General features: G+C 48.9%; 1 protein-coding gene across 1 annotated transcript in view; it reads right to left on the reverse strand.

Moving 5' to 3' along the window:
- Positions 1 to 14710, reverse strand: part of LOC122378726 (limbic system-associated membrane protein-like) — an 88479-nt gene that overhangs the window by 14999 nt on the left and 58770 nt on the right. Inside the window, exon 4 of the mRNA XM_043360167.1 lies at positions 2403 to 2535. Within this exon, the coding sequence (XP_043216102.1) occupies positions 2403 to 2535 (133 nt within the window). The remainder of the gene's footprint in view (positions 1 to 2402; positions 2536 to 14710) is intronic.

Genomic DNA, 14710 nt, shown 5'->3' on the forward strand with positions numbered 1-14710 from the left:
CAACTTGAAGGCTGAATTATGTTTTAGTATTAGGACCTCATGGGCTGAATCACAAGAGAATAACTGGCCTGCGCCATAATCGTTGCAATAGCGCAGCGATGGCTAATTTGTATCCCGCCATATTAAAGTTTTCCATTTATCAGAGAAAGTAATACAATTTTCAAGAAAGCATTTGATAATTAATGGTTTTGCAAAAGCTGATTTCATTTGGACGTTATTGACATGCTTTTTATGATATATTTTATTTCAATAGTAAATAATTTTCATCTTGAAGAAATTTGTCTTTTTAACCTTGCAAAAAGTTGCACGTTCGTCAATCTAGCAGCAGATTGATATTCGCTAATCTGCTGCTGGTAGACAGGCATTCGCGGCTTCCGAATTTGCTGCTTTTGGCATGAAACAAAAGTTGGATTCTAAGCCCAGACTAACTTTAGCCCCTTTCGCATCAAATTCAATCCAAATCTCGACATAATATGCCAGATACACTTCATTGTAGGTACCTCTCATCCCAAGTGGGGACAAGCGACAAGAACACGACTCAAGTTCTTATTTTGCCTTTTTAGCAATGTCGGCTGAAGAGGGCTTACTTTTAAATCGTACCAGGCCCAGAAGCAGCATATTCGAGCCTCGAGGAACGGAGAATGCCTGTCTACCAGCAGCAGATTCGCGAATATCAGTTACTTTGCTGCTAGATTACCCAGTGCAACTGCTGTGACTGGTTGCGGCTGCGATAGCAACGCTCCATATTAGATAGAACATATTACATAAAACGTTTTATCAACGTCAATGATAGCTCATATTGATGCTTCTTTGTTTTATTTTGCAAGGTTAGGCTCTTTCGATCTTGCGAGACCTTTGCAGACTGCAGAGTCGGGAGCATGATAATATAGGGAGAGACAGGCCTGGGGACACCGGGCACTGGGCAGTGGGCGGCCAGCCTGCATGCAGGGCCCTGCATGGGGCTGAATGGGACTGCTGGGCGGCTGAGCCCGCCATGATAAACAGCTCACCCAGACCCACTGATGCTTTCTCACCGCACCTGAGCATGCTTCTGGGGGAGCTACCTACACGCTTCGGATAGAGGTGACCGTCAAGGGTCTAGCCCGGACCAGGTTTTTAGAGTCCTTGAAGAATGAGGTGAAGGATTTGCCTACCCTGGGGATGAAAAAGAGAGCATGTAATAGTTATTTTCGACGCTCATTGGCTCATTGGTCAGTGACTTTTTTGGGGGAAGGGGCAAGTGGCCTAGCCAAGGGTGGCACAGGGAGCACCTGTCCCCTACCATCCTCATTGGGCTTAGGGGCCCCTGACGCCCGGCCCTTTGGTCCGTCGAAGTTTAAAGTGCCGAGTCTTCTCCCGGGGCCGGGGTCTCCAATTACCCACTCCGGCTCCTGAGAGATCCGTCAGGTTCTTGAAGCCGCACACAGGCACCCAACTCCTGAGGACACCGGATGCGCCCCAAGGGCCCCGCACAGGCTTTTTTGAAGCTCAAAAGCAGTCCCCGAGAGCCCTAGCTGATGTCTGAGAAATAGCCCCCTGATAACATTCAGAACCATTCAGAAGAACCCAAGTCAATCACCAGACGCATGTATCTAAAGACCCACATATCTTTAAGGGTCTCTTCAGCCGTCTTTGAGGGCCACACCCATGTCAAGGGGCCCTACGTCAGGCTCTAGGGGCCCCAGGTGAACCTTTGAGGGCAAATATTGCGCAGGTCTCCGAAGGTCCGCACTCCGCGCAGATCTTTTAGGGCCCGCGCAAATCTCTGAGCGGTTTTGCTGGCCTGTGACAGAAAAGACGAGTTTCTGAGGCCCTAAACGATCTCCTGCGGAGTGTCGGCAGTCGGCACCGTGTGGTCACGTGCACCTCTGTGGGTCACCCCTTAACCTGACTTCCAATGGCCCCACATAGGGCCCAGAGAGGCTTAGGGCCCAGAGAGGCTTCAGGTGCCGAAAGAAAAAGCCCCTGTCAGGTGGCTTACAACTTCTTTAAAAGAAAAAGTTCAAAAAAAGTTAAAAAAAAACTTTTTTTAAAAAGTTTAAAAGTAAAAAAAAAAAACATCGTGCCAGGGCTGTTACGAAAAATAAGTGGCCTAAATCCAATGAGAAAACAGGATTTGGGGGTACCTTAGGTTTGGCCCCCTCCCTGGTGTGCCCCCCGCCCGCGCTCAAGCTCTGGATCCGCCAGTGAAAGCACCCCCTGGCATTTTGACAATTCTCCACCTATGTTCTACAGGAACTAATAAACAATACATCCTTCGGACATTTGGCTCCAGAACGAGCATCCCATCCTCACGGGTCTGTGGCTCGCTGTCTCAACTGCGTGCGGACCGGAAGACGGCGCGATTTAGTGTCACACGCCACGACCTGGGACCACAGGTCGACACGGGACCGGTAACTCACCCAGTACATTCAGAGTGACCGGCCAGGACATCTTGGGCTCCGTGTTCACCTGGCACTCGTACACCCCGGCGTCTCGGGTCAGCACGCCGGTGATCTGCAGCGAGAAGTCGTTCTTCTCCGGCTCCTGTACCACCTGGGAACAGACACAGACACTCAGCTCACATGGGGAGTGGGCGTGCTTCAGCTGCCACAGACGGGATCAAAGTTGCACAAGTCCAGCACCACTGTGATTTACTGAGGTGTCGGTTAGTCGACCAGCTACTGCCCAAGTCCGTCCTCCCCAACAATTGACTCTGTTAGTCAGAGGGATGCGGTGGAAGGCATGGTTAGTTCCGGCACACCACATCGCAGCAAATATGATGAACATTGAACAGTGTAAAAGATCGAGCAATGCACTGATGAGTGCTGGTTTTGCATGGGGCGTTCGCCAGCTGGACTGAATCTAAATATCTATGGAATCGTCCCCAGGCGGCAACCCATTGGACGACACATCACTCGCCGATCGTTCCCTCGGCTCATCTTTTCAGATCGATGTGAAAACGTCACTATGGGTCCCTCATTAGATCCCGTTTTCTGCTGTCGACCGATCAAAGGTGACATTGGAGAGTCGGCCGTCAGACTCCCAGCTCCCATAGCTGCTCCTCCGAGGCACAATCGGCGCTCTCAGGGTCGACTGGCAGCCGACCAAAGAGCGTCCGTCTGGCACGGAGCGGGTCATTGCGACGACCGTTTAGCCGCGATTGCTCCCGGCCATACGACTCGAAAAAGTGCTGAATTCGATGTCTCAGTGGCGACACATTCTGACAGAGTCCTGAGCCGATGGCTCTCGACATCGTGCAGGCATGGCGTCAGTGACACTACCGGAATTATTACAACATTAAAATGCATACCACGCCGCACTGTGCTGCGAGACAGCATTTAGCTTAGTAACGCAACATGATACGTGCCGGCTATCAACAGTTCCATTTCCGCAGAAATGTTTTATGTTCTATCAAATTACAAATATTATAAACGTAAGATTTGATACACGAATTTTAATGAATCAGCAAATCAAAGTAGATGCATTATATCATCTATTTATAATTCTTCACTCACATATATAATTAATACATTTCACATTATATTGTCCAGGAAATATCAGTTATGCAAGGTAAAGGTCGCAAATAAAAATGTAAAGTGTAAACTTTACCCAGGTATTCGAAACTTGGCGGGTATAATTAATTGCGTCGTGCTATAACATTATTCTGAGCATGACGCCGAATACTAATGCCATTCTACTATATCTATCGGACAAAATGTGATGCTGCAAATTCTTCTTGTTACAAATCGAATTAAATATTTACATACAAGGCTACTTCTAAACTATATTGATATCGACATCGTATTGAGCAAGAATATATTTCGACCTTCACACAAGTAATTGAAATAGGGCCTTTGAAATACACAAGGCATTTCACCAATTTTGGCTGTGAAAATACAGAACCAATTGAATATCGCAATATCGCAAGTTCAGCCTAATAATTCAACATCATCATTGCATGAGACGAAGGGTTAACAGCTGCTGATACGTGATCAAACTGGGGGCACTCGACACTATTGAGCATGTGAAGCGATCAAACTTTTGCCATCGGGCCGTGATACGAGTAAATTGCCGGCTGGCGGCCGATGATTTTATGCCGCCAGCCCTGACACCTCTCGCGGTAAATTCCACTTCGACGACTTTGTTGCTGCAAAGTGTAAAAGTTGGACGCCTCTAAAAGGTGGTTGGCAGACACGAAGATGCTAAATCCGTGCCGGTGGAATAGATCTGTCGCGGCGGCGCCATTCATTGAGCGTTGTGATCGGCCGGTCCCGGTGACCGCTGGACACGCTCATTTCGGCACCGGCTGCTGCCCCCTCCCCTCCCCACTTCGACACTATAAAACTCAGTTCGGTCGCGATTTACTACCTGTCGAACGTGCGGGTGTATATCATGCACCCGGTCACACGGCGGAATTCTAACATCACCTCGTAAAAACCGCCTGCAAAATGCACGAAACAAAGCGGCATAGCACTAACTGTAATGGGAGCAACGAGCGACGGCGTCATCACGTCATCACGTCATCACGTCATGGGGCCAGGGGGTAAGGATCGCGCATCAGTGTGATGGAAACATGCGACTCGGACACGCAGGTTGGTCCCAACTCACTGCGAACTACGCAGCCACTGCATAGGGCGACAATTCAAGAAGTGCATGCGTCGGCTCACCCAGCAATTGTCTATCGTCTAATGTCCCGCTGACACTGGGGGAGGACAGTTCTCTGCAGTTGCTGACAGCGAAGCAGCCATCGACATGGTTAATGTCACAGTGAACAGCCCTCCGCAATCTCTCAGCACCGCGCACCAGCACCATTCCTGCCCCGTCCCGTCAATCTGACCGTGACCCCTCTGACGCGCTTCACCACCCCGCCCTGTCCTGTATGTCCCGTCAGTTTGACTGTCTCTCTGTCCCGTCACTCTGACCGTGACCTCTGCCAACCCGCCGCGCCGGTCAAACACCAGCACTGGAGCAACACTACCCAGCCGCCGCGCGGACGAGTGGCGCCCACTTTACCGCGGCACTCGACCCGATTCAACAGCCGAAATTGTGGCAGCTATTCCGACCGTCCCGTTTATCAAAACGCACTCTGAGCCAGTGCTAAATCTCGGCCAAATGGGCGCGCTGCTCACTCCACTTTCCATTATGGATATTGTTTCCAATAATTGTTTGCATAGTGTGGAGGTTTATAGAAGCATTCTAAGTTAGGACGTCCACACGCTCACCCATGTAAAAGTAAGGTCACAGTACATAAATGCGCTATAACCAGTGCTGACCAGTGTTCCACATATTTTGTCAGTGAGGTCCCTGCCAATATCCGCTGTCCATTAGCCACTGACGGTTAGGTAATCCTCAATCGACGCGTGGATAATGAAGAGCTGCCGCTGAAAGGTAATGACAAACTACCCCTCGGCTACGATAGATTAAGACATTTCCGCCAGCAGAATGGCGCCAATCGAGCGAGTAATTCCGGCTATTCAAACGGCCACTTGTGAGCTCAACGTGGAAACAGGTTATCTTTTAGATATGGCACACTGGCGCCGAAAAGACGTGCAGAATACAATTATGTACTGCAATGGTAGCGATACGATCAGCTACATGGACTGGTAGTGACATGCTTGGGATTCTGGAGCCGCACGTATAGTCCACACCGATCCATTGAGGCCACTGTTACAGTCCACTGCACTGGTCCATCAGGGTGGCCCGGGCAAGGGTTGCGGCCCAGGACGGGGAGGGGTGGGAGGGAAGGGCTCTGGCTCAGGTCTTACAGGCTCAGTCTCCGAGAGGATATGAAGCTAAAAGGCTGAAACGAGGAAACAATGAATGTGTCATGTAGACATGCATAAAGAGCGTTGATTCTGACCCTGGGATTAGGGCATATTAGCGAAGCTTTTATATCAGGTTAGAAGATAGCCCTTGGGCCTTACTGATTTTTTTTTTGTCGTTTAATGGATGAACTTTGTTGTCAATATCAGCAACAATACGAGTATTAGATAACAATACCAGATGTATATGACCTATAACGATCAGCGCTCCTTTGGTGCCCCTTTCCAGATATCGTGCTACTCTATAGGCTGGGCTAGCCGCGATATGTGGCCATTTTCGCATCCCCCGGCGGCGAGTGGCCACCGCGGACGGGTCGGTGTGTGGGGCGCCGTTTGCCGTTTGTCTGAGCTGCACTCCCCGCGGCCGCGGCGAGCCGGGGCGCAGAGGCACGATCCATTAGTGCTATGCAGCGTGCCGGACCAGCGACAGGCGAGTGGGAGACACCCAATCCGCACTGCGCGGCCGGCGGCGGCGCGGGCGCTGACAGCGGCGGCAGAGAGAGGGAGGGGAGGGGGAGGGGGAGAGGGAGAGAGAGAGAGAGAGAGAGAGAGAGAGAGAGAGAGAGAGAGAGAGAGAGAGGGAGAAAGAGAGGGAGAGGGAGAAGGAGAGTTAGAGGGAACAGAATAAAATGATCAGCTCCAAGACCAGTTATCGGAGGAAAAAACGTGCATTTAGAAAGGATGCAGCCAAAAAATGTCATATCTCAACTGACTTCAATAAACTTTGTGCTAGTATTGTGTGTGTATCTCAATACTTCTTTGTATATTAATTAAATATAGTGCTTCTTTGTATCTAAAGCTAGATGTAGTTGATGCAGTTTGCCAAAACTTGCTTGTTTTTTGTCGATTTTTTATTGAATCTTCCGAGCGTTGGTGTCTCTCCCACTTTAGCTAGCCTAGAACTAAAAGCAAATGAGTCGAGAAGATCAAAGTGCAATACGTTGTGCAGCCAAGGTTTGTTCGATATCGTTTAGGATTAAAGAAGACGGGTTTCGGCGGTAATGGGGTGCAGTGCAGGCATGTCTCCCAGGCTGGAGTGGGTTTTAAAGGTGGAGGCAGGTTACCTTGGGGAGGTGGGTTTTCGCGGAGGCGGGTTTTGAAGGCGGAAGCGGCTTTGGAGGCGGATTTCGGAGACGGGGGTAGGTTGCAGTAAAGAAGGGTTCCGGAGGCGGGTTTGGGCGACTGCCACCAGCCGCCAATGAATGGACGTCCTCTGTGCCAGCGCGGTGGCGCTGTCTGTCATTCCGCTCACATGGGCCGGCGGTAGAGACATCCGGCCGACCCACTCGTATCTCTCCAACAAAGACACGCCACATCCACATACATTGTTGATGGCCCGGCCGCCGATGAAAGATAAGACATGTGCATCTCGCGAGAGCCACCATAGTTCACCAACGAAATGGGATATTTGAGACGCGTGCAATTTATGGCCCGCAGTTGGCGTCATGGCGGCACTGAATAACTTTGAGAAAGCACCCGCTCCGCTGTATGGGATTGATATCGACCGGGCCGGCTGATTTGCATCATTATTGTTCGGTCGTATTTATGTCCATAATTACAGGCGCACTTTATCGGCCACTTCGCATATTGATAGGGTGGCGGTGGTCTGTCCCCTGGCGGCCTCATTGCTTATCCAGTATCCAGCCAGGCAGAAATGGCACATTTGCCTGATACAGCATCGCCACCGGAATCCCAGTCCCTTTTCCCAGTCAACTTTTCATAGATAAAAGCCTTTCATTTCAGCCTCGCATTTCATAGATAAAAAAGACACAAATTGCACCAAGCTGTAGCAAGAAGAAAACGGGCTCGCTATTAGCCAAAATGTCTCTAATACATTCCACCTATAACTAACAAATACCATAGCAGCTTTTTCTTTTAACCCTCGCCCCGTTGGGGGGGAGGCATTTTGGCCCCCCCCCCCCCTGTGGTTTTTCCTGAATAGCAAGAAAACGGCGGCGCGCAGCGTCGCCAAATTTTCAGGACCTTCCCGGGCATCATTTTGACACCTTCACACCAAATTTCAAGTCTTAGGTCACCTTAGGTCAGGAGTTATTGAGGTCAAACTGAGGTCATGTTCGAGCAAAAATGAGCAAAAAAACATGCAATCTTGAAACGCTCACCAAATCTACAGTTATCAAGCAATTTTAAAGTTCTTTACATGGTCTAGTAGACAAAAAGCAGCGCTACAAAACTGCTATCTCGGATTTTCAAAATTTTTGGTTTTTGACCCAAAAAAATTCAAAAAATTGATTTTTTAGAAAAACAAGAAAAAAATCCAAAATTTTTTTCCGAATTTCGAAAAAAACGGAATATATGTGATAGTCCCAGCGCTCTTCTATATACATACCAAATTTCAGATCGATATCTCGTTTTTTGGCCAAGTTATAGCCAAAAAACTGTTCAAAAATGATGACGTCAAATTTTTGAACTCAATTTTTAGCGATTCTAGACCACGTACGGCAAAACAAAGACCATCATTGAACTCCCCGTGACGAGCTGCATCGATTCGATACCCATTTTATGCAAAACTATTAATTTTGAAATTTGACCTAATTTGACCTGACCTTGACCTGACCTTGACCTGACCTTGACCAAAACGTGACCTAAGCTGGCCCCAAAGGCTGCCTGACCCACATAATCGCATTTGTCATGTAAAATGGACCATAAAACATGTATCACACGACACTTTCATATTGTGACCCCCCCGTGACCTGACCTCTGTGACCTGACCTGGTATCAGTGACCTCAAATAGCAAAATATGTGTTTGAAGAACATTTCCCCATCGATGATTTTCAATGAAATGCATTTTACTCGATTTTACAACGCATTTCTTGAAATGCCTGTAAACGGTGAAAATTGGACCTTTGACCTGACCTGTGACGTCATCGGTTTGACCTAGGTCAATAAAATTGGGTCACAAGGTAGTTCCCTGTTGGGGCTATCCAACGCCGTTTACCGCTTGTCGCTATGTTGCGTGGTTCTCGAGATCTTAGGGGGGGGGGGCAAAATGGCCCCCCCCAACCGGGCGCGTTGCTCGGCAAAGCCCAACGGGGCGCGGGTTAAACCCACCACTTAGAGTAATCGGTCGGCGAAGGCCAGTGGCCACCGCGGCCGGCACCCCTCCACCCCTGTCACCTGCCGGCTGGTGGGCGGAGTGTCTTCATCAATATAGTCGGCCGGGCCCTCATCGAATGGCCGGTCCATGCATCACAGCCGCGGGGCGCCGCAGACGGCCGATGACACTAATGGTTCGACACTGACCAGGCGCACAATGATGGTATTTGCGTCCAGATTCGGTGCACAGTTGGTAGTTGTCAGGGGCACTTCGGCCATCAAGATTCAATAGGCTGTGTCTATAGGAAAAACCTTGCTTATAATAAGGGCCAGTGTAGACGTTAGCAGCTCATTGAGATGTAGCACCCCAATACATTGGCTTATAGAAAAGCAAGAAGTTATAAATGACGATTTGAGTAGGTACTGACAGCCTATAAAAGAAAGGTGTTCTTTGCCTAGAAATATCTGCACAAGAAAGCTCGCATAAGCAATGCGCTCCGGTTGGACCTACAACCAAAGGAAGAATTACCATCAGTAACGGACATAGCACTCCATTGATGCCGTTTGAATAGGGCCGTGGAATGGTTTATGAGGAGACGCACGTGACAGAGCGACTATAATTCATGAAACACAACTGTAATGGCGCCGATTTAGCCGTTAAGTATTTCTCAACGTCCTTTTCAGCAACTTTATTTTACGTTACAGGATTCAAACATGCAAGCAGTAGCGCTGGCATATAAAGTACTGAGCTGAATGGACGTGTTTTGCTGAATTTTAATTGTTTTATTGTATAATAGGAGTATGCAAAGAACGACAAAGTATTATTTACATTTTCTAAGTGGGGCACACTTCACTGTTTACATTTCATTTCACATTTCCATGCTTGAATTGCTTGTCTGCTTATGCCATTCTGCTATGGGCTGGTCTACTTTCGTCTGCCTATTATCACGTTGAGAAGGAGCAGAAGAATTATCCGCATATCCTTTTTTCCTTTGGCACCTGTCTCCCTTGCCTCTTCCCTTCAAGTCCTTACCGTCCTCTTGGCTCATTTCTCCGTTGTCGGTCCCGCTCCCTAGTTAGTTTATCGTTTACACCTCCTTTTAGCAGCCCCCGAACACCGCCTACCAGTTTAGGTCAGCGGACAACACCGAAGAGCAGGCACCACCGCGACACTAGCAGTGGCAGTAGCGATAAGAGGTGCAGCCAGGTATCGGCCAGCTTCCCAACCGTAGTATGCGCACGCTATAGTCGACCTTTCGATGACACTTTTTATGCATCATCTATGCCTCTGATGTAATGCAAGCCAAGTCCCTCTAGCACACAAGGTATCGGCGTAAACCATCTGAAACAAACACGCCTATTCCCCAGGCCGCGGCGGCTGGCACCTAGTCCATTCGGCTCGGGTCATCGTGTATGCATGCACGCACTGGCCGTCTCCCGGCCAGGCGCCGATGAGCCCGAGGGAGCTGCGTGTCGATACTCCCGAGTCCGCGGCAGCACGGGACGGAGATGTGGAGGGACCCTTTCAGCCCTGCCGTGTCGGAGTCCTCTGAGCCGGATGGGCGGCTGGGTTGGCCCCACCACCCACCGACGGAAGCGACCGACAGCGGCCGGGTTCTGACGCCTCCTGGCAGGACGTGACTGGACTGCGCTGTGTGCCGAGCTGAGGGGAGGTAGCGTGGACCTGTCTGGATATACCAGCGCACCCACAGGGATCCAGGGCGGTGTTTCACGACCACGCTGCCAGCCACCGCCAGCGCATTTCGCGAGCTGACGTAATACTTGTGGTAGTGTTGGAGCATGGACTTGTTGATGTTTCCATGGAAACCCAAATTGCCACGTGCGCTGGCAGCGTCGGTGAAACACCGCCCAGGAGCCAGCACAAGGGTCAGACCAGAGAACTCAGGCTCGAGTCTCCCACTAATGGCACCCACGGCCGCCGTCTGTCCCCCCTAATGGTGCATTGCTGGCTGCTTCCGTCCAACAAATCGGCCGCAATGGCAATTTGATAATGCACCTATGTAGGCTTTGAATGTGCCTGTACTGCGCTGGCCATAGAACAAGCTCGATGTACTCGAATTACGGGATCAACGAGACTGCTTCCTATTTCGTCCTTGCCATGTAGCTCACAACGCTGGCCGTATCAACGATTAACGCCTACATACATTGGACAGAATGGTTTGTGCTCAAACCGCAAAATAACGCCAGTGGCGGCGGAAGGTATTCTAGGATAGGGGTGCAAACTATATTGAAGCGCCCCTTCCCGCTGGGCGCCCCTTACCATATACACGGTTGTAGTAACACAAACAGTGAAGAGACGTTTGGCAATGTGTTGTACCTGTTAACACGTTCAGAATTGCAGTATTTATGTAACGAGAAATAGTTAGGTACATCCCATAGCGTAAATGTAACCTTCATAATGTTCGTTTAGAAACAACCTCATCACCATATCATAAGATTCTCCGAATAAGGCATATCGAAAAGAGTTCCACGGTTCCAATACCTTCGTGTGGACTAGTGAATAAGGCGCCGAATCCATAACACTAACTCGGTGACAGAGAATTGCAGGCCGGTAAGCAGCATGCCGCCTGGGCTGCACTGCACTATTGCATTCAGTGGTGTCATCAGTATCACGTCAGCCCTTCGGAACGGGCATCCCGAGGAGCCCGAAATGAATGAATACAGGCAATCAACGCTGGTAGGTGTCCCAGCGAAATGAATGCATCTATTACCACCCAGAGGTGCCCCCATTTCAAACTAATACGACGGCGACGCCTCCACACCGATAGGGGCCCATCCCAGGGGAACGGAATAAATGCCGCCCCCTCATTGCCGGGCGCCCCAGGAGAATGAATGTTACACATCAACACCAATATGCCTCCCAGTGAAATGAATTATGAATGTCGCCTTTCGACGCCGGTAGGCGCCCCAGACACCAGTGGATTTACTGCCGCCTTAAAACACTGATAGGCACCTCAGTGAAGCGAATGCCGGCCTATACCACCGATAAGCGCCCCGGATGAATAAATACCACCCGTCAACGCCGATAGGCGCCTCAGTGAAATTAATCTCGCCCCAGTCTCCGATAGGCGCCCCAGGTGATACATGTCGCCCATCAACACCAACGGGCGCCCCATTGAAATGAATACCGCCCTTCAACACTGGCAGACGCCCCAGTGGAATGAATGCCGCCCCACAATGCCGATGGCCGTCCCTGCACTGGAAAATCAGTTTCGCGCCTATACAGGCGCCCATAGAAGTTTGCAGAGTGCTATTCCTGGTCATAATCATCTCCCCAGTAAAAAAAAAAAAAAAAACGCAAAATACGTCCTAGCACTAGGGGTGTAACCGCCCATACGGACAGTGCAATTTTACAGGCCCCAATCTCGGACCTCCCTTAAAGGGACCCTCCCACCTTAACATTAGATTTGAGTTGAGATAGCCAAAATGGGGTCCCTGGCTCACAATTACCGGTTACGGCACTCACAACATCGAGAAATGCCTTAAATCGGAAATATTGAATTTCAAAATTGCAGCATTTTGATTCAGAGGGGCTAATGCATAGGAATACCCCTCTGAATGTGTGACGTCATCGCAGATATCAAACGATTTTTAAATATTTGACTAAAACGTTTTGTAGCACGCGGTGGTATATGCTGCTTTGCGCGCAACAAATGCCGCACTTTCAAATAAAGTCGCTAGGAACAGCGGAGATCCCAAAAAGTAAACAAAAGTAAAAGTCTAATATCTTGAAAGCTGGTGAATATTTTTCTATGGAATTTGGTAGATAATCGTTTTGCTCTTTCTGAACCGAGCGACATCACTTTCATGCTAATTCATTAACTTTTTTGAAGGTGGGAGGGTCCCTTTAACATTCATATGTTGTAAACGGCAAACCGCCCCCGATGAATATTACACAAACTAATTTCCTCTCGCATATCGGCCATCAGGCGCCCCTTTTTGTCGCATCGCATGGAGCCTGCAACGCTATAAGCCCTCAATCCTCATACATATGTTCGTGTTGGCGTTCGGAGGCTATCGCCTTCAAAGACGTCTCCATAAATGTTTCTTTTTCGTCCCACACACAGGCGCCCCTCTTCCGCATGGCGCGCTTCTCGAGTGGCTGCGCCCTCCTAGCCTTTATGTCATGGCAAGATTATATTCGACAGGGTCGGCAGCATCTGCCTTTGTTTCAGATAAGGATGCCCTCCACTCTTCAGCATATCAAAAGATACTTTTCCCACGTCATTGCCACTCTCTTCGTGTCACAAGTGCCTTTATCAGTTGCGGTGTCGCACTGCTCAGCTTTATGGCTGCCGCACCTCTTAACTTCCTGCCTCTTCTACAGATTTTCGAGGCGCCCCTTTCCATAGCTTTAGGGTGCAGCTGCCCCCCTTGCCCCCCTGCTTCCGCCGCCACTGAATAACGCTATGTAATGATACAAACGGCGTAAATTGTAGTTTATATTATTTAAGTGAGTGCCAGTCCGCTTCTACCAACGGGCAGAATGAAACTTTCAAAATATTCGTTCAATTTAAAAGTGCCTTGGAAGAGCATACGAAATTATCCTTGAAAAGCTTGTTTCTACTCCAAACAACGCATTGAGAAACAAATTAAGTTCCGCTGCAACTTTGTGGCAACTAGAAGTGGCGGCATTACAGTAGCCGGTGTCTGGCGGCATTTACCGAGCTGCTTTGAGTGCTGCCTCTGCTGAAAACGGAGAACAAGCGGCACACTTGCGCGCTGATGGAAATGCGCTAATGAAAAATGCATTGTGCTTAACCCTCGCCCTGGCAGGGCATTTTTCATAACACGGCCTGGCAGGGGGGGGGTCGATGCGACCCCCTCGCAATTGGCTCCTATGGCACCTAGAAACACCAAATTTGGTAGGTAGGTGGGCCCCCTGGAGTTCTCGCCCCTGTGCAAATTTGGTTGCTCTAGGTCAATATTTAGGGGGTTTTGGGGGTTATAAATATAAAAATTTCGCTAAAAACAGGTCAAAAGTTTTTCGCTTATAACTTTTGATCTAATTAAGATAGAGCAAAAAGAAAAGCACCAGTGAACTCAGCACGTCAAGACGCGTCGAATGATATACTTTTTAGCTTGCTTAAGTGTACTTAAAGTTTTTCTTAAGTTTTAAGTAAACTTAAATTAATAAATTAAGTTCAAGCTTACCAAATTGCATCATATCGCATATCATTCGATTCGGCTAGTCACCAGGAACACAATGATACCATTTTTTAAGCTCTAGCGTCATTATGTGCCAAGTTATTGGCAAAAACGTCATTTGACCTCAGTTGACCTCATTTGACCTGACCCATGGATAAGTATACCAAACAAAGAAGCACCAAGTGACCTGCTGTTAAGTACTGTGGTTTCAAAGCACAAAAGTGATAGAACGAAGCGGATATCTCCAGTATTTTCCGAATTTAGTATTTTCCCATAGGCCATTACGACGTAATGACCTCTAACTGACCTCAGGTCAATGACCTCAAAAACCCGAACTGTATGTTATACAACTCGGTGAACTTAGCACATCCTGAAAGTTTGAAGGAAATCAGTCCAAAACTGTGAGTTGGACAGGTGCAAAAAGAAAATTGAAATTTTACCATGACCTTATACCGGTTTTTCTGACCTGGTGACCTGACCCAAGGTCACCCGGACCTGAAATTTTCAGGTCATATGTAAAAAAGTTGCCCCATAGGCTGTGCCAAATTTGGCGGCTACGCTATCTTCGAAAAACCTTAGGGGGGGTCGCATCGACCCCCCTGCCAGGGCGATGGTTAACCCAGAGCATGCAAATAAATGTAATAAGAATGACCCCCGGTGAGGTGGCGGATGACAATGTGAT

Source organism: Amphibalanus amphitrite, unplaced genomic scaffold, assembly GCF_019059575.1.
Source record: "Amphibalanus amphitrite isolate SeventyFive unplaced genomic scaffold, NRLGWU_Aamphi_draft 000064F_arrow, whole genome shotgun sequence".
NCBI lineage: Eukaryota > Metazoa > Arthropoda > Thecostraca > Balanomorpha > Balanidae > Amphibalanus > Amphibalanus amphitrite.